Below are 19,250 nucleotides of genomic sequence, written 5' to 3'. Positions count from 1 at the left end.
CTGAAAAGACAGATTTCTGTGTGCTGACATGAAAAGATTTCTAAGACACTGCAAATGAAAAAAGTTGCAAACTGATACAATTTATGTTTAAATATACCCATTATGTGAACTGGAAAGCTGGATTTCCAGCACCAGAAAGACATGATTTGATTTTTTTTTTTAGGCCATTGCTGAATCCACAAGAATGGAAGCAGGGGGAGCTGTTAGAAGGCTATTTCAACCGACCAACAAAGAGGTGAGAAAGTACTAATTTAATTTTAACTTCTTAATTTTAAGTGAGATTGAGTATCTTTTCATTGATATATGGACCATTTGCACTTTATTTCCCTGTAGAATTTTTACACTGACAATTACTTGCTGATCACTCCCTTGGAAAAATACTTTAGGTTTAGTTTATTCCACAAGTGGTGAGCAGATCCTCAGCTTTGTCTTGGGTGATCCAAGTGCACTGGCTTAATGCAGCATCAGACCTTGGTCTTTTGGGGCTACTGCTAATTAGGGGCTGCTGAGCCACCAATCCTGCATCCACTTCATTCTCTAGCCATTCTTGAGCCACTTCATTTCTGAAAAAGGTCTGTAAAAATGATGTGAAGTGTTGTTCTCATTCTACAAACAAGAGAGAAAGCTACTTCCAGAACAAAGACCTTGGGAGTAGAAACCTAGTTTCTGTATTTGTATTTTGTGGCAGCAGAGTAGAAGTGCTGTTCTAATTTTTCAGACTTTTAAAAAGTGTTTCTGCTATGTTGGGTTTTTAAGTTAGTCATATAATCTCTTTTATTGTTGCTGTATTCAAAACAGTTATACTGAATACATAAGATGATTCAAAAGGTATGTGGATGTTTAATAGAAATTTAGCCCGTATCCTCCAGCAAAGGAAAAAAAAAGTCTTATAATTTGAAACAGCATTTTGCGTGATACTAATTGCTTTGCATAATAAAGCAGCACACTATGACTGTCTTTTAGGATAGCTAATTATATACACAAAAACCCATCCTGCCAAAGCCTTTCTATCCTACTGGATAGATTTAGACTTCTAGTATATTCAACCTTTAATTGAGATGTCTAATTTGGTACCAGACTCTGATCCTGGAATATCCCAGAGAGAGTATCTGCGGAGAGTGGGTGGAGTTCACTTGGCTGTAGGTATGAGTGGGAGAGGCTGCTGGTACGTGTCAGACTCTAAAGCACCCTGAGTCACTTGTGGTTCCTGAGATGACATTGCCCCTTCTTCCTTTTCCAGACTGATGTCGAATAAGCCATTTGAGGCAAATGGTTATAAAACTTACTCTTTTATTTAAGAGTAATTGATTTGATTTGATGAATACTTGCTAGGAACTTTACTGTGCCTTTTGGGTAGTTATAGATTGCCTTAACTATAAGTGATATTCCTTGCCATTAATGAATGATTTGAAAACAGATCATTCTTTTTCTGGGGGTTGGGGGGTAATTAGGTTTATTCATTTAGTTAGTTATTTTAATAGAGATACTGAGGATTGAACCCAGGACCTCTTCTATGCTAAGCTTATCACTGAACTATACCCTCCCCAACTAAAACTTATTCTTAATAGCATCTGATAAGAGATTCTTTGACCAAATACATACAAACCAGTAGTAGCCAAGTAATATCAGGCAATACATTTGATTTCATTTAGCAAAAAGCATCCAGTGCCAATCAGATGTGATCGTGGAAGTGTATGTAAGCTTTCTAGGTATTTTTCACAGTAGTGGAAGCCAGATGGCAATAGCAGTAAAAGAAAAACAGCAGGGGCTCCTCCAATCATGCCTGTTTTTACAGTACTAATCATTTTGGGGTTGAAGTTTTTAAGAAAATTTACTGTCCATTTTCTAGGGAGAGTTATCAGTTTAGGGCGTCCAAGGAGACAGTAGTTAAAAGCCCCAAGGAGGTTAAGAGGCTGCATAATCATTCATTCATTGATCCAACAAACTTTAATTGGACATTTATCTGTGTGACTAGTTGTTCTTAGCACAGGGGATGCAACCCCTGAGTGTCTGTGCTTGTGTCGAGACCTTGCAGTGGGTAGTATGGGCCAGTGTCTCCCAAGATGTGACAACTGCTTCTCTAGGGAATGTGAGATGATGTTGTGTTTGCAAAAGAATGTTCCCTTCTCCCACCTCTGGGTTTGCTAATTGTATTTTATTTTATTTTAAAATTATTTTATTATGAAAATTTCAGAGATATGTAAAATTAGAGAATGGTGCAGCCCCATATACTCATAATCTAGTTTCAACAATGATCGACATTTTGCTAATATTGTTCCATCTTATGTTTTTTTCTGGAGTATTTCAAATAACTACACTTTTAAACCATAATAATGAGTATGTGTGTTTTAATGTGTGTAAGAAAAAGTATAGCTAGCCCATCCAACCTAATACTTCACAGTATTCTTGCTTGGGACAAAACTAAACTATAAATTTGTTTTAAAACTGCTGCACAGATAGGGCAAAGTTCAACAAGGGAGAACGTGAATGACTCAAGTTTATGAACTGTTGTTAGAGGCAACAACAGATTGAGAGGAGGTAGTAAACATTCCACCTTCATCTTCCCTCCCTCAGTGAGGTTAGCATGGTTAGAAGTAATTCCTTGTTTTATAGGAAATGCTTAGCACCATGAGTAATGCTTAATAAGCACCTACAAAAGAGAAGCTAATACTGTGTTTGGGAGGCATCTTTGATTCCTGAGAACTGATACTGGCTCAGATTTATTGAGCACTAACTGTGTACAGACACTGTGGTGGGAGATTTATATATACTATCTCATTTTCTCTTCACAGCCACCCCATGAGTAGATGTTATCTCCATTTTTTTGGAATTAAAAATCGAAGCTCAGAAAAATTAAGTAACTAGGGTAACAAAGTTGTTAAGTGGTAGGACTAGGACTTGAATTGAAAGTCTCTCTCCCTCTAAAATCCATCTTGGTTTTCTGCCCAGTTCTCAGGACAGCCAGGGCCTACACCCTGAGTCCTGGGAAGCAGTTGGGGAGAGAACTAGATAGATATGTGAAGTTTGGAGGCCTGGTGTAAACCTGATTCTTTCATTTTCTAATGTTGTGACCTTGAACATGTCACTCTACTTTTTCTGATCTTCTGTTTCTTATGCGTGCATTGGGGACAATAATACTAATTACCCAATTTTTGAACACAGAGTGAAATCATGTATATGGAAGTCTGCCATGGTAAACACTAAATAAAAGTACTGTATTCACATGGTGCTAACAGGGCATGTGATCTTGAGCAATCCCCTTCCTTCCCTGGGTCTTGGTATCCTCAGCTGGAAAGGTGATAGGGTTGACCCTTAAAGTCTACTGGGGATAACTGTTCCATGATTATATTCCAATTGGCCCACAAGAAATTGTACTGACTGAAGGTAATGGAAATAACTATGTAAACTTCCTTTCAGGGTGATTTAATTTATAATTATTTGTAATTGTCTTAGTCTGAATTCCTTAGAAAGCAGAGCCAGACAATGATATATTGCATCTGCTTTGTTAGGGAGTACAATGCCAAGGGACAGAATTGAGAGACATGAGAGACAGGGGAGTGAGGCAGGAAAGAAGAGAGAGAAATTGTAGCAGGCATAACTGAACTGGTTGTCACCAAGTGCCCCTAGTTGCTCTGTCTTAATAGAACCAGCCTCTGAAAAGCTGCATCTCAGGACAGTCTCTCCAGAGTGAGAAAAGGAGAATGAATTTATCTATCAGTTTCTGTCTCCCACTTGGGAACACTTTGACCATGAGATGTTAATTCCTCAGCAATTGTGGATTGTGCATTTCTGGGCTCCCACATCTAGATATAACCAGGAAAGCCCAGGATGGGAGAGGAGAGGTGTGTGGCACAGGCATGAGGCAGGGCTATGGGAAGTGCAGCTGGAAGTAGTTGGAGCTGGTTGCCATGGTGACAGTTGGACCAAGAGACGGGGGAGGCTGAGAGGACCTGCAGTGGGGTAGGTGTGTGATACAGTGACTTACGCGCAGTCAACTTTTAAACAGAATCTGAAGGGGCTTACTTTATAAAATAAGGATGATGATGAAGAGGAAATAATTCATAGAAATATAAAAAAGAAATGACTTCAGTTTGTTACCTGAAAATAGAGGATAATAATAGAACTTATCCACAGGGGTGTTGCAGTGATAGAATGAATTCAAGAAGTTAATATTTGTAAAGCCTTTAAAATATATGTGGCATACAAAGGCCACTATGTAGATATTTGTTTAAAAAAAGAAAATACTAGCCACATGAGCTTTGATGGTTTCTGTGGCTGAACATTAAATTTACCTCTAAACTTTCTAGCAATTAAAGAAAAAGGGAAATACGGCAGGGTTCATAATTTACATTATCTGATCAAAATGAGCCTGCTGATTCTGAAAGAGAGCCAGGAATCTACCTGGCATGAAAACCTAAAGGGAATTGATCACAAGGGACATTAAAAAACAGAATAAATCATGTTTTCAAAATGGTTTAGGTAAGATGTGCCACAGTGTTTCTCATATGGTTAATTCTTTCACTGATATTTTACCAAATACAGCTATTTCTTGTGGGAGCCAAGATAAAGAGGTTCAGATTTGTAGCCTTCTGATGTGTTACCCTGAGTCATTGGTTCTCAAGCAGGAGCAGTTTTGCTCCCCAGGGCACGTGTGACAATGTCTGATGATATTTTAGGTTGTCACAACTCTGAGGTGGGGGAAGAGGGTAGTATTGTATCTGGTGGGTGGAGGCCAGGGATGCTATTAATATTGCCTGGGATGTACACATACTAAAAAAGTTTGCTCTTTACCTGAAATTCAAATTTAACTGGGAACCCTGCGTTTAAATTTTCTAATTCTAGTAACTACATTTCCTACAGTGCATGGGACAGCCGTGGAGAAACTGCCCTAAACAAGTATAAATCTTTGCATACTTTCCTAGAGGAAGGGAGACAGAGTATGTGTGTCAAAATATCTTGTCCTTAGTCAGACTTTTGTTTGAGATTAACAACTAGCTGACAATTTCAGGCCAAAACCTCTGGCCTCAGCCAAGCTTATCTGTATCCCTGATGCTGACAAAAGCTCAAGTCCTGTCTCTGTCAAACAAATGATGAAGTACATGTTGTATAGGAAGCTTCTTGAACACCCTCATTGCTCTTTAAGTATCTCCTCTTCGTACCAGTAATTTGGCACTTATCTCCTACTGCCTCATCTGGTTACCTGAAGAGAGTTAATGCATAAGCACTTGGCTAATCCAGAAGTATTCTTCCAGACTGACATTTAATGAGCTGATCTGGGCAATAAAAAAGGCAAGAATAGAGCTTGTGCTATGCAAGGGGCTTACATTCTAGGTGCAGACATTGTTCAAGGGAAAGATTCTCCAGGAAGACACTCACAACCCTGTCTTCATGTAAGAAGTAAAAGTTCTGGGATTGACTGGATGACATGCTGGGACAGAGAGCTGGGTGAAGTCCATTTTCCAGGGGAGGGGCCCGTTTCTTGACTGGGATGTGAGGCTGGGCCATCACTGGGCTCCAGGGAGACATGGTCTTTTCATGGAGAGAGCCCGGGCTGGCGTATGGCCCTGGAAGAGGACGGTGGAAAAGACTTGGTGGGAAGTCAGAATTTTAACGCCCCTCTTTTATTTCTCTGGTGACCTAAGACCAAGGCTTACACTATACTGCTTTCTTTGGTTTTACTAGACATTCCTTTGTGTAATAGAAGCCAAATAATTCCCCGTGAGATCTATCTCAAAGAAAATATTCCCTAAGTAGAGCTGGGAAAGGTCACAATTTAAACTTTCTCATGAAAATATCAATGAGTTAACTTCTTAACTCCACCTGCTTCCCAGCCCTGGAATAAGATAAATACGGATTATTGGTGTCTTCAGTTATCCAGAGGATACACTTGGCATTCAGAGGTTGCATTACTAACCATGAAATGGCACAGCAAATTGGGGACATCAGCTGCTCGCTGGCCTCCTCAGCTAAATGGCTTGTTCAAGACGGTGGAAGATGCTCTCTACCCAGTGATGGCTCACCTGTGGTTACACAGGCACCTGTCATAGTCTTCATCCACACCCATCATTTTTGGTCTCTCCTTAGTCATTTCTCAGCTGAGGAGAGATCGCCTCTGCATTTCCAACTCCCTGACTCAGTAAAGAAAAGGAAAGGCAGAACCATACTTGGTATGATGTAACGTAATAACACATGTTCACATCGGTGACCCTGATTAACCCAGAAAAGATTCAATTATACTTAGTGTCCTCTGCTCAGAGGGCAGGAAACTTGATCATCTACTTTTGAAGGCTTGCCATCTGAAAATTACATTTTTTGTGTGTGACTGAAGGGTTAGTTTCAATTTTCTGAAAAATTGACCTCCATGGTACACTTCCTTCTCCATTTGGGCTGAGAAATAAGGTACCACTGTAGTTTCATAATGTGCTGCAATTCCCAAAGGCACAGTTGATTTCTCATTGGCTTCATTTTAAAGTGGAGGGTTCTTGATGACATGCAGTCATTCTTTTAAAAATGAACATTTTTTGATGGAATAGTGTTTGATATACAGAAAAGTTGCATAAGTAGTACAGAGTTTTCATAAGTGCCATCATCCAATTTCCCCTGTTGTTAACATCTTACATAACCAAGTTACATTTGAAGACAAGTTACTAAGAAACCAACATTGGTACATTATATTAACTAAAACTCCAGACGGTTTGAATTTCTCCAGCTTTTGCATTAATATCCTCTTCCTGTTCCAGATTCCAATCCAGGCAACCATATTGCATGTAGTTGTCATATCTCCTCAGTCTGCTCTAGTCTGTGACAGTTTCTCAGTCTTTCCTTGTTTTTTGTGACTTTGACAGTCATGAGGAGTACAGGTCAGGTATCCTGTAGAATGGGTTTGTCTGTTATTTTTCACATGATTAAGTTTTTGGAAAGGGTACCACAGAGGTGAGGTGCCCTTCTTGTGACATCATACCAGGGTTCATGGTACCACCTGATGTCTCTGGTGATGTTGGTGAAGGTGGTGTCCGCCAGGTTTCTCCACTGTGCAGTTAACTATTTATCCATTTCCCTGCTCTGTCTAGTGTTTGGAACTGTCACTAAGTCTAGAGAAATCAAACTATATTACTCCCGCAGCTAAACCTTCCCCACTGGCCTGAGGTTAACACCTGAGCTTCTAACAAGATTTACAAAACCCCCAAATCTCTCTTTTGCTTATGTCTGTAGTCTCACTTCCTGCTCTCTTTGCCTCATATTCACTGATCATAACCAGTTTTTTTACTTTGCCAAGTACACTGCACTCCCCTCACCTCTGAGGACTGCATGCATGCTCTTCTCCTTACTTAGAAGATGCCCTAAACCAATTTTAGTTACCTTTCAATTTGCTACTTAAATATACCTTTCTGTGCAATGGAAACTCTGACAAAGCCTTCTTTTTGACCCACCTTTGGACAGCCTCCTCTGAGTTCTCTTTTTGACTTGACCTTGTCCTTGGGTCTTGTCCTTGGCCCACTGAGGCTGGTTTTAGCAAGTATCCTAATAAGTCAGTTTAGCAAGAATCCTGTCCCCTCGTCCCCTTGATGTCTGACCACCATTGATACCTAATCAAGTTCCTTATCCCTTACCCTTGGTTTCTCAGTCCCTGGTCTGCCTTTAGCAAAAGTTCTGTGAGGCCAATTTAGCAAGAATCCCTGACTCTTGAAGTTTCCTCTTGGTCATTTTCCATCTACTGCCCCGCTCCCTCTGCTTGTTGGATGTGGATCCCTAGCTATCTCTGCTGTATTTGGAGTTGAGCTCAGTTCTATACCAGTGAATAAAATCTGCCTTTCCTACCTTTGACTAGTGTCCAGCTTTGTTTCCCTTTATAGGCCCCTGGTCCCGAGACTGGGTTAGGGCCCCTGTCACACACCTCTCCTGCTGCCCCCATCGTGATCCTCATTACACCTGATTGTAACTCCTATAATTGTGTCTTTTCTTAGCAAGCCGCAAGTGTCCTGAGAGTAAGGATTAGGTTTTGTTCACCAAGTGTCTCAAAGCTTGCACGCGTGGGACACAATCAGTGTTTGTGGAATAATGGGATGGATGCTCAGGGTCGCTCACTTGCTTGTATGGAATGTTTCACCAGGACGGGAAGTTTTAGGTAGTGTGGGTACATTCTAGACGCAGTGTGGTGGGCCCTCGCCCTGGATGGAATGAATCTGCGTCTGCTTCTGTCCTGGTAGGCAACTTGCAGAGTCCTTCCTGGGTCTGGTCAGCCTGGAGCAGAAACACTGAGCTCGCTGTCTCCAGCGACGTCTTGGGGAGAACTGGCAGGTGCCTACCTCCTCCGCTCACTCAGGCGGACTTTCAGCACAAGTGCCTAAAACCCATTTTCTGTGTTTGTTTACCTGTCTTTCTCCCCATTTTCTGCCTATCACAAAAAATAGACTAGATTAATCAAATTTAACACTCAGGCATAAAAGATGACTTAAGTTCTTCTTTTAACGTAACCGTTCCTCATTTTACGTCTGTCTCTCCACTTTTTTATTTCACTGATGCTTGGAAGGAATTGACTAGTTTTGATACATTTTGGCACCCCGATAAAGAGTATCAGACACATCTTATGTTGGATCGGGGGCTTTCTGCTCTCTTGAAACAAAAGTGGCTGATAATTTTCAAACAGAAATATTTTCATTCTCTAGTGTATTCTAATAACAGTTAGAATGTGGGCAAAGCAAAGACAGTCATTACATTGAGTAAAAATTATCTTTTGTTAAGTCGATGGGTTAAAAGCAAAAGACTATCATGAATGTTGACATGAGGAGACCAAAGCGACCACTTGCAAGTTCTTCAGAGACCACCGGTGTTTCCCTCTGAAGGGGGAAAGTTCTCACTGAAACCCCTCTGACTCATGAGGCTTGTCATAGTTTTGAAGGTTTATGGAAAGAGAATTCCATAACCTCTCTGCCAGACCCTTCTAGGTGTTAGAAATGCTGACTCTGGGAAACCTGAGTCTATTGATTTTTCACTTAAATTCTTCATTAGGTAAAACCTAATTTCGTTACTCTTTTTGCAGTATAGGAGGAAACAGAAGTTTAAAGAGGTTAAATTACTTGCCCATAATCTCATTCAATAAGTGGTAGACTTAGATTTGAACCTCGTCCTTTCTAACTCTCACACACCCCCTCTTTTGTTCTTAGCCAATGGACTGCCTCAGCTAGTCAGTGCGATTGGTAAACAACATCATTCAGTTCCTTAGCTAGGGTAGGTTAAAGATAGTGCCCACCATTGGCCAGAAGCCCATATGACTCGAGCCCTATGTGCAGGGGCCCAGGTCAGTGTGAGGCAGTTCACAGGCTGCCTTTGGAAACAGTGGAGATGGGAATTGAAGACTGCACTGCCTCATGGGCCAGTGTATGTCAGGAACAAGCTGGAGAGCTCTGGCATTGAGCACCCCAGGCCTTTGGTGCAGTTTTACACTTCGTATTACTCCATAACGCTCTGACAATTGAAAAGTGGTAAAGGCTAATCTAAGCTTGAGACCAGTCGCTCTGTGTCAGATCCCTTGTCTGTAAATAGGAGTTGTAGTAGGATCAGTGCCATCTTACACGTAAGAGGTCGGAGCAGGGCCTAGTGAAAAGTCAGCTGTCCACAAAGCTTAGGTAGGAAGAATATATTTAAATTGTTACCATTATTTTTGTTATTATTACTGTAATATCATGAGAACAAAGTGTTTAAACACGGCCACAGCCAATTAAGCAGTGACTGGGCCATCTGTACTGAGGTTCCTGACTGGCCAGTGACTAAGCCAGTAAAAGATGGTCACTCCAGCAGCGAGGGATACAGCACATATGCTCACACAGGTGCCGAGACACCTTGAGAATTCTGTACATTCAATTTAGTTTTTCCCAGAATTACATCTACTGTTTTAGAAAATGTGAGTGCTTACTAATAAAATATTATCGTAGTAACGCTTGTCCCCAGAGCCTTACTTTGCAGGACTCCTAGTTACGCAGTGCAGTGCTTGGGGTTTCTCGGTTTCGTTTCATCCTGAGATTGTTCTTCTTGGTCTTATATTTATTCTTCACATTTGTAACCATTCTTCTTTTTTCTGGATTCTTACTTTTACATTCTTACTGAATTCTCCTTACTTTTCTGTTTTCATTTGTGTAGTTTTATTCATTTCGTACTCTCTTTGGCCTTTTCCTTAATCTTGCATTAACATTTCTTATGTGTTGCTGTTTTTTTTTACACTTCTTAAAACTTAAAACCTTTGTTAAGTACCTAAATGCTCAAACCACACAGTATTATTTGCTATAAAACACCCAGAAATGCATACACTTCTTATAAGCACTTGTCCTTACTTTATTAGCTTCAAAATATTGAACATCTGTTTAAAATTTGTAATTGTAGAAACCCTATGTTTTATTTTAAAATATGTAACAAAACAGAGCTCAGAAATGCATAACATTATTATGAAGCATCCCCTAATATTGTCAACAGTTCATGAATTGGCAGGCATGGTCTTATGAGCTCACTGGGTGCTTACCTCATTTATTAGCTGAAGAACTGTTTCCAATGAGGCAGGAGGATGCTCGTTCTCTGTTGTCACCTTAGCCCATGGGTAACGCTGGTGGGGTTCCCCTTCCACCTTGCACACAGACACAAATACACCCACATGCCTTGGGGTAGCTTTCTGAAGCTTTCTCCTTGAAGACCACACCTGATGTGATGTTCATCTTGATCAGATTTTATCTCCACATAAGGGAGGGGAGGGAGAATATGTCCCCGGAGTCCACGAATGCACCGACGCCCAGGTCCCCAGCCAACCCCCACCCCGACCCCAACAGCCCTGTGTTTGTAAATGAGTATACTTGCTTGGACTGAGTGGGCTAGAAAATACCTAAAGGGAGGTTGTTAAGAAGAAAATGACACATTTCAGTTCTTCCTAGTAATCCAGATGCTGGCAAATATGAGGCCATTGTCCTTCATGTCCTTATTTTTCTCTGAGCAAAAAACTTGTCATAAAAATGACACTGTGACCATGCGGATGGACTCATGCAAATATAGAGGTTATTGAGCGGTCAGGGCCCTAATTTAGGAAGATTTAATGGGACCTGCTCACAGGATGTTCTTGGTACCTTGCTAGCACATACACACTAATTATGTACATCTGCCCAGGACCAGCTGCCCACGTGGAAGGTTCTGAGCGTCCACACGGTGAGTCAAGAAGTGGCTGCTGTCTCAGAGGCATGTAAACACTCTACCTCTTTCAGCTTCTTCTTCCGTCTGCTCGTAGCAGGAAGTAGCCTAATTAATGCAGATGCATCCTAGGTGTCTAGGTTGGAGAAATAAAAGGTGTCAGAAAGTCGAAGGATTTTCAGAGATTTAAAAATCCTATATGAACTGATAATGAATTTGTATAAATTTGCTTTGGAGATTGAGGTGAAGAGAGTCTGATTTCTGAAGCCTAACTATGACTCAGCAAACCACCACAGCCGCCTGATACCAGGAATGCACTCCTCGCTCTGTGTGAAAGCAGTGGTTGGAAACACCTGCTGTGTGCAAATTTATCTGGAAGATCATAGCAGTAGAAAGGGAACCAGATTTATGTCAGGACCTGGGCCAGGGACCAGGGAGACGTTTTTCTAGGAAAAGGCTACAGTGCCAGCAAACTTTTTGCACCAGATATAGGAACGTGTAATACAATGTCGAGCTCTGAAAAATTTTTTTCATGTTTATTTATTTTTATGGAAGTATAGTTGATTTACAATGTTGTGTTAGTTTTTGGTGTATAGCAAAGTGATTCAGTTAAATATATATATATATGTGTGTATATATATATATATATACATACACACACACACATATATTCTTTTTCATATTCTCTTCTATTATGGTTTATTACAGGATATTGAATATAGTTCCCTGTGCTATACAGTAGGACTTTCTTGTTTATTTTATGTATAGTAGTTTGTACTGCTAATCACAAAATCCTAATTTATCCCTGTCCCTCACCTTTCTCTTTGGTAACCATGTTTGTTTTCTATGTTGTGAGTTCATTTATGTTTTATCAGTAAGTTCATTTGTGTCATTTTTTTAGGTTCTACCTATAAATGATATCATATATATTTAGTTTTCTTATTCTGATTTACTTCACTTAGTATAATAATTTCTAGGTCCATCCATGTTGCTGCAAATAGCATTGTTTTTCTTTTTTATGGCTGAGTAATATTCCATTGTATAAATAGACCACAACTTCTTTATCCAGTCCTCTGTTGATGCACATTTAGGTTGCTTCCATGTCTTGGCTATTGTATATAGTGCTGTTGTGAACATTGGGGTGCATGTATCTTTTTGAATTAGAGTTCCCTCCAGATAAATGCCCAGGTGTGGGATTGCTGGGTTGTAGGATAAGTCTGTTTTCAGTTTTTTAGGGATCTCTATACTGTTCTTCTAGTGGCTGCAACAAACTACGTTCCTACCAACAGTGTAGGAGGGTCCCCTTTTCTCCACACCTACTTTGTAAACTTTTGAATGATGGCCATTCTGCCTGGTGTGAGGTGATACCTCATCATAGTTTTGATTTGCATTTCCCTAATAATTAGCAAAATTGAGCATCTTTTCACATGCCTGTTCGCCATATTTATGTCTTCTTTGGAGAAATTTCTATTTAGATCTTCTACCCATTTTTTTTGATTGGGTTTTTGTTGTTGTTGTTGTTACTGAGTTGTATGAGCTGTTTGTATACTTGGGAAATTAAGCCCTTGTCGATTGCATCATTTGCAAATATTTTATCCCAGTCTGTAGGTTGTTTTTTCACTTTGTTTATGGTTTTCTTTGCTGTGCAAAAGCTTCTAAGTTTGCTTTTATTTCTTTTGCCTTGGGAGACTGACCTAAGAAAACGTTGCTATGGTTTATGTCAGAGAATGTTTTACCTATGTTCTCTTCTAGGAGTTTTATGGTGTCATGCCTTATATTTAAGACTTTAAGCCATTTTGAGTTTATTTTCATGTATAGTGTGAGAGAGTGTTCTAACTTCATTGGTTTAGATGTGACTGTCCAGCTTTCTCAACACCATTTGGTGATGTTGAGGCTGAAGAGACTATCCTGAAATAATATTTTAAAAAGCTTTAAGACTTTATTCTGTTACTGGAAAATTAGAGATACTCTTTCTTTCTTCATTTGCTGTATTCCATAGCAGGCAAAGCAGGTTTCTGAGTTCCTAAATGTTCTCTAAGGGTGTCTGTTACAATTCTCCACTTTTGTGTCTGTAGGACAGAGAAACGTTAGACAGCAGGCAGCATATGGACTTTCAATGTCATGGCTCTTAAACTTCCAACCTGTCCACCAATCTCTTTCTATATAATTGCTTGGAAGTTTGTTTCTTAGACTGTGAAGTCTTTTCTTGTGCCATTTTTAAAGTGAAATTTTAACTACACCTATACAGAATTTTTTCTGTATTTCTTCCCATCTACTCAGTATCATTGACTCAGATCCCTGCATTGGAAGGATGAAAGGAGATGGGAGAGGAAAACTGATATTTTTTAGGTTTCTGGAAATGGACCAATATGTCTAAAATTTCATTTTTCAGAATCAGTCTTGAAAATAACCACTAGCTCCTCTATTTTATTAGATAGCTTTTGCTGCATAATAAACTGCCCCAATTTTGTAGGTTAAAACAAAAGCTGTTTATGTGGCTAACAGTTCTGTGGGTTAGCAGTTGGGGCTGAGCTTTGCTGGGCATTGCTTCTGGTCTTGGAAGCTGTAAGTCTGCTGGTTTGGCTGGAAGCTGTAGGGCGGCCCCAGCTTGGTTAGTTTGTTGCTGTTGTACATAGTCCCCTCACCTTCCAGCATGCTAACCCAGGCTTTTTTACATGGTGTCTGGGTAGGGATCTAAGAGAGAGCAGAAGTGTTCAAGGCCTCTTCAAAGCCTACTTGCAACTGTTACAACATCACTTCTACCACATTCTGTTAGCCAAAGCAAGTCACAAGAGCACCCTGGATTCCAGGGCCAGCCTGCCTCTTGATGGGAAGGGTAGCAGAATCCCATTGCTGAAGGCACAGGTACAGGAAGGGGAAGAATTGTAGTCATTTTTGCAATCTGTTACACCTACCAAGTAAAGGGTAAGTGGCTCCAAATAACTTTATCATAGATAAGTTTCCAGGAAGAAGAAAAATGGGCTGATAAGTAAATTGTCTGACTTTGTACCTTATTTGAAATAGTAAGCAATCATTCTTGCTAATATTGGCACCATCCAAGGAGGAAACACAAATTCTCAATTAACTTTAGTCTGGCTTCCAAGATTTTATGCACAATAAATGTAAAGCCCTTCTGCTTAATACAATAACTTTTGTTTTACATGTTTGTGTAGATGTTGTTGCAAGCTGGGTTCTTTGGGAGGTAGACCCTGATATGGAGTGTGGTATGAAGGCTGTTCGTTAGAGCCCATCCCTGGGATCAACAGCTGTGGGGGAGAGAGGGCGGGGCAGAGGGAGAAGTTGAGTGGCCATGCAGGTCCAGAGCCTCAGTTAAGCTCATGGAGAGCTCTGGATCTAAAACAGCCTATCAGAGTTGTCCGAGATTGGGCCGGTATGGCTGGGCCTTCATAAATAACCCTCCATCAGTGACTGGGTGTGGGCCTCTCTGGGAAGGCCATGGCCTTGGACAAAGTGGCTTTCTGCAGCTGAGGCATCCCTGGTGGTGTCAATGGATGATGAATGTCTGCAGACAGCAGTCCTGGGGCTGAAGGCCCTTCCTTCCAGATCCAGCACAATGCTGATGGAATTATGGTAAGATTTGTGCTGCACGCCGCTGATTTAATCTGCAGGAGGAGGAGCAGCGTGGACACATAACATGATGATATTTATTGACTCTGTTGTTTTTCTCGGAGGAATACAAATAGCTTCATGAAGGGTATCTGACTCACATCACTGTTGAATGATTTTGCTGCTGGAGCTGAGCAATAAATAGTGGGTTAACCGAGGAATTAATTAGCCATCGTGCAAGTCTGGTTTCTTCATGTTTCAGGCTGCCTCCTTCTCCTCCTCCCCCTCCTCTCCCAAAAGGAGCACTGATTCCTGCTACTCTACCCCTCTGGCCAGCAGTTCCTGGCCGTTGGGGATGTGATTTTCTCTCTCTTCTGCCTGGATCACAAGTTTCCCACACTGTCAGCAGGAAGTGAGTTGGGGCTAAGCTGAGATGGGTTGGAGTTGGGGGTCCAGCCGTTGAACCCAACTCTAGGTAGTCGTATATATGAAATTCAAGCTTACCAGGTAGATCCATTGAAACTGTGTTGCAATCATATTTTTCTTCTCTTTGTGAAGGAATAAAGCAAGCTTCCCTGGTGAATTTAGAATAGGATTTGATTTTCAAAAATTTGATTTGCATACCACCTTTCAATCATCTGCTGCACTTATGGCTGGATTAGGAAAGCCTCAGTTGTGCTTCCTGTGTGAATATGGGATTACTCTTTTAAGGGCCTTCGAGTGATCTTTGTAAGAGTTTGACTAGCCACAAGGGGAGGCAGCATTGCCTAGTGGTTAAGAGCCCAGATTTTAGAGTCAGACTGGTTTAGATGTGCGTTCCTGAACAAATCAGTCTCTGAAATCCTCAGTTTCCTTGTCTATGCAGTGGAGACTATAACAGCTGTTCTGTCCAGGAACAACTCAAAGGATTCAGTAAGGCGATGCCCATGAAGATCCTGGCATAGGCCCTGGCACCATAAGTGTTAGCTTCTCTTCTTTAGGATGGTGATGAGGAGGAGGAGGATTGTGATAGTGATGATGTGATGGTGATGATGGTGGTGGTGGTGATGACGGTGAGGTATTTGGTCTTTGCCCTCTGTCACGTTCCCCACAAATACTCACTCCCCTTTATGATCTACTTAATCTGCCAATTCTTCATGTTTCTGCTGCAGGAGATCTGAAGGAGTAGGTAGTGGGTAGATGTGAAAGAAGGCAGAGGAAAGAAATGTATTTTTGAATAATATCTAAAACACAGATTCACTTTCAAAATAATAAGGTAGCAGAACATGAATTAATTCTAGAAGAATTACATAAAAAGAAAAGATTCGGCTGCTTCAGGGATGCCTGAGAGCAGGTTCCCAAGAGAAGAGAGGGAGGGGTATGCTCACAGCGGGGGCGGTGAGGGAGGGTGGCCACCATGGAGTGAATCTCTTGGGTTCAGGACCAGAGGGGTGGGAGTGGGGGTCAACCAACAGAGCCATGGGCCCATGAATTTTTGGGCATGTGGGAAGCACAGAAAACCACAGGCTTCTGTCAGGTCCACTAGAGTCTGACAAGCAGTGACTGATGAGAGGGCTGACAATGCACAAGGTGAATTGAGTAAGGTTTCTAAATATAAGGACTTTTGACCTAGTCTCTGAAAGCTCAGCTTTTCTATAACAAACTTTAACCTTTGTCCACTCTGGAACAAGACTTCTCAGCAGGGTGGTTTACTCTTGCTTGGCCTCAAGTCACAACAGTTTGTTGCAGAGAGGGACACTGCTGAATTTACAAACCGTACCTACAACGACACTTATTTTCAAAGTGTGGGTTTGCTATGAGCTCAGTATTCTGCAGTGGAAAAGAGGCTATCTTTGGCAGTAGTGATTTATTTATACGCTTCTGGATTTGGTAAACTCTTCCTTAGTTGGCCTGTCGGGGATCTGGTGTGTTCTGATTAATCACTCTGCCTACCTGAGCTATTTATTGTGGCCATACTCAGATGACCAACTTTCAAAGAACTAGAATTCAACAAAATGCATTAACACTGAGGAAATTAAACATGATTTACCCTTTCTGTGGCAATTTAGAAGAGCGTTAGGGTCTTTGGGGACCTCATTGCTGTCCTTACCACTGTGCAGCTCTAGAGGTTAGAATATGTAAACTGTAGGTTCCAACATATGCCCTGAAGCTGTCTTGTGACCCCGCCCTTAGTATCTGATTCTGGACTGCTGCTACTTTTTTGTAAAAGAACGTGCTTAAGACCTACTTCCTGTTATTTGAGTCTTCTCCCTGTCTGGGTTCAGAGCCAATGGGATTGTCCTGTTGCAGTAGCCCTCAGATGTATGGCATCTCGGAGACAGACTGAAATGGAACCACAGGGGGATGTCCTCTGGAGGGAAAATGTGGATGGGAAGTACTTTGCCTGGGAGTCCCAGACCCCCTGCACTCTCCAGGCCTGGTGACAGGCTTGAATATGGGCGGCCTGATGTCTCAGCCTGATTCTGATAGCCTAGTAATGAAGGTGGCCTGAAGGACTTCTTAAGTCACCAAAGAAAATGTAAATCAGTGTTCAGTTAATTAGTTCATGACCACAATCAGACATGACCTGTAACCTCTAAGGGTCTTAGATCAAAGTGTTTTAGTTTCAGTTGTTTTAATCATCTTTAAAAGGAGGGGAAAGCTCACTGAATTCTTGATCCTACAGTTTAACTGTAAAGCAGAGGAGACTGATTTTCTAGGATGACTGCTAAATGGACCAATTTTAAGTGGGAGTCGTAGGAGGGCTTTGAACAAGGCACCAAGTGTGCAGCTATTCTTTTGAAACATGTGGTTTGCCAAGACGGGCATCACGGGGCCACAGGACTGATCACTTGGCCTGGCGCTCTTGGGTGAGCGCATCAAACTCCCAGCTAGACAACCCTGAAACGAACTCCTCAGCACCCTTCCTTGGGTCCCAGCCTATCTCCAGAGCTCTGCTCTTACCCTATCTGCTGTTCCTCCCTAGTTGTTGACCTTCTTGGCATCTTAGCTTTTGCCTCGCCTACAGTCTCTGGCCTCACTCTTGCCCTTCAGTCCTGGTGCTTGGTGACCGGCCCTGGCCGCCTCCCCTGTGCTGCAGTGTGCACTCCCAGCCCAGGTTACACCTGCCCCACTGCTGCTCGTGGTCACGCCTCCCGCGAGTCCTGCTGGACCCTGGGCCCCTGCCCCATGGCTAGTGCATGTGTGCGTGGGCGGACTCTTGCCTCAAGACAAAGATACTAACGAGCTTGTTGCACACAAACACCTTTTAATGGGTTCCATACAGCTTTTACCAGTTCTGCAACATGCTCATTCCTGAATTCTGTAGGTTCAACATTTTTTGGTTCCTGATGATTTGGCAGACCTGTGGAGACCTACTTAGTATCCAGTGCTAGGCTTGGCATTGGAAAGTTCCCTTGTCACCTTAAGTCCTGCAGAGGATGTCAGGGTAATCTGGCTGTGAGGTCTGTCTGCCCACACTTACAGGAGTGGACAGGGCTTATCTCTGTGGTTGAGATGGTCCATTTTTCCTCCAAGTCTGCATGGGGATCTCCTGAAGCTGTCAGAAGAGAGACCTCATTCCCAGATAGACCACTGCTTCATGAAGTGCATACACATTGTCAAGTGCAAGACTAAGAAGTAGACTTCTGTGTGGAGCGTACTTACGCTAGTTGAAGAAGCAAGGGAGAAACTATATATACAGTAGCTCTGGAAGGACATGCAAGACAGCGGTAACATAGGATGCCTCTGAGGAAGGGCGCTGGGCAGCTGGGAAGTGAATGGAAGGGAGGAAAGTTTTCACTGTATATGCTTTTTGTAACTTTTGAATTTTAAACCATGTGAATGTTACAGCTATTTTTGAAAAAGAAACAAGAAAAATCAATTTTTAAATGTTAAGCCCTCAAAAAGGAGGTGGGGGAGTGTTAGAACATGAGGAGCTTGCAGTCCCTGGCTGTAACCTGGAATCTCGAGCAAACCACTGGGAAAGTGTGGATCCAGAAAGTGAATGCCTAGGAAATCACAGAAGAAGGAAGCAGAACTCAGCCTTACAGGATTAGGTGTGCTTTTGGTGGTGGTGGTGGTTTTCCTGAACAATATATTGACCCCTCTCGTGAATGTCATGTGGTGGGCCCCTTGGCTCATGGCTGCGAAGGAAACAGGCAGTCCAATGACAGGCCAAAGAAAGATGCTTGAGGGAAGCATCTAGAAAGCTGTAGTGAATCTGAGTGGTTTATCCAACAGAGATTGTAAGCCTGTCACATTAATTCTGCATAAATGTAAGAGTGGGGTTCGGTGAGGGCCCACCACCAATTAGGGATTTGAAAACTCACAAAATGTTTCATTATATGAGACTCATTTGAAGTTTAGGCAGGAAGATACTGGGTTTAGAAGATACCCTGTCACAGTATTTTCCTTAATGAACATCTGTTCTTCTCAAAACAGAATACATTTGTATTCCCCGGTGTAAACCATAAATAATGTACACAGAAAGTGCTTTACAGTATTGGTTAAGGCTGTGTCTACAGTCTGCTGTTTAC

At 41.8% G+C, this 19,250-nt stretch overlaps 1 protein-coding gene across 3 annotated transcripts in view; it reads left to right on the top strand.

Moving 5' to 3' along the window:
* Positions 1 to 19,250, top strand: part of CCDC112 (coiled-coil domain containing 112) — a 231,899-nt gene that overhangs the window by 129,773 nt on the left and 82,876 nt on the right. For all 3 annotated transcript variants that reach the window (XM_074360489.1, XM_074360490.1, XM_074360492.1), the window contains exon 6: positions 164 to 235. In XM_074360489.1, the coding sequence (XP_074216590.1) occupies positions 164 to 235 (72 nt within the window). The remainder of the gene's footprint in view (positions 1 to 163; positions 236 to 19,250) is intronic.

The sequence above is a fragment of the Camelus bactrianus genome, chromosome 3 (genome assembly GCF_048773025.1).
Source record: "Camelus bactrianus isolate YW-2024 breed Bactrian camel chromosome 3, ASM4877302v1, whole genome shotgun sequence".
Taxonomy (NCBI): domain Eukaryota; kingdom Metazoa; phylum Chordata; class Mammalia; order Artiodactyla; family Camelidae; genus Camelus; species Camelus bactrianus.
Note: the sequence above shows the minus strand (reverse complement) of the source record. Positions and strands in the feature narration are given on the sequence as shown.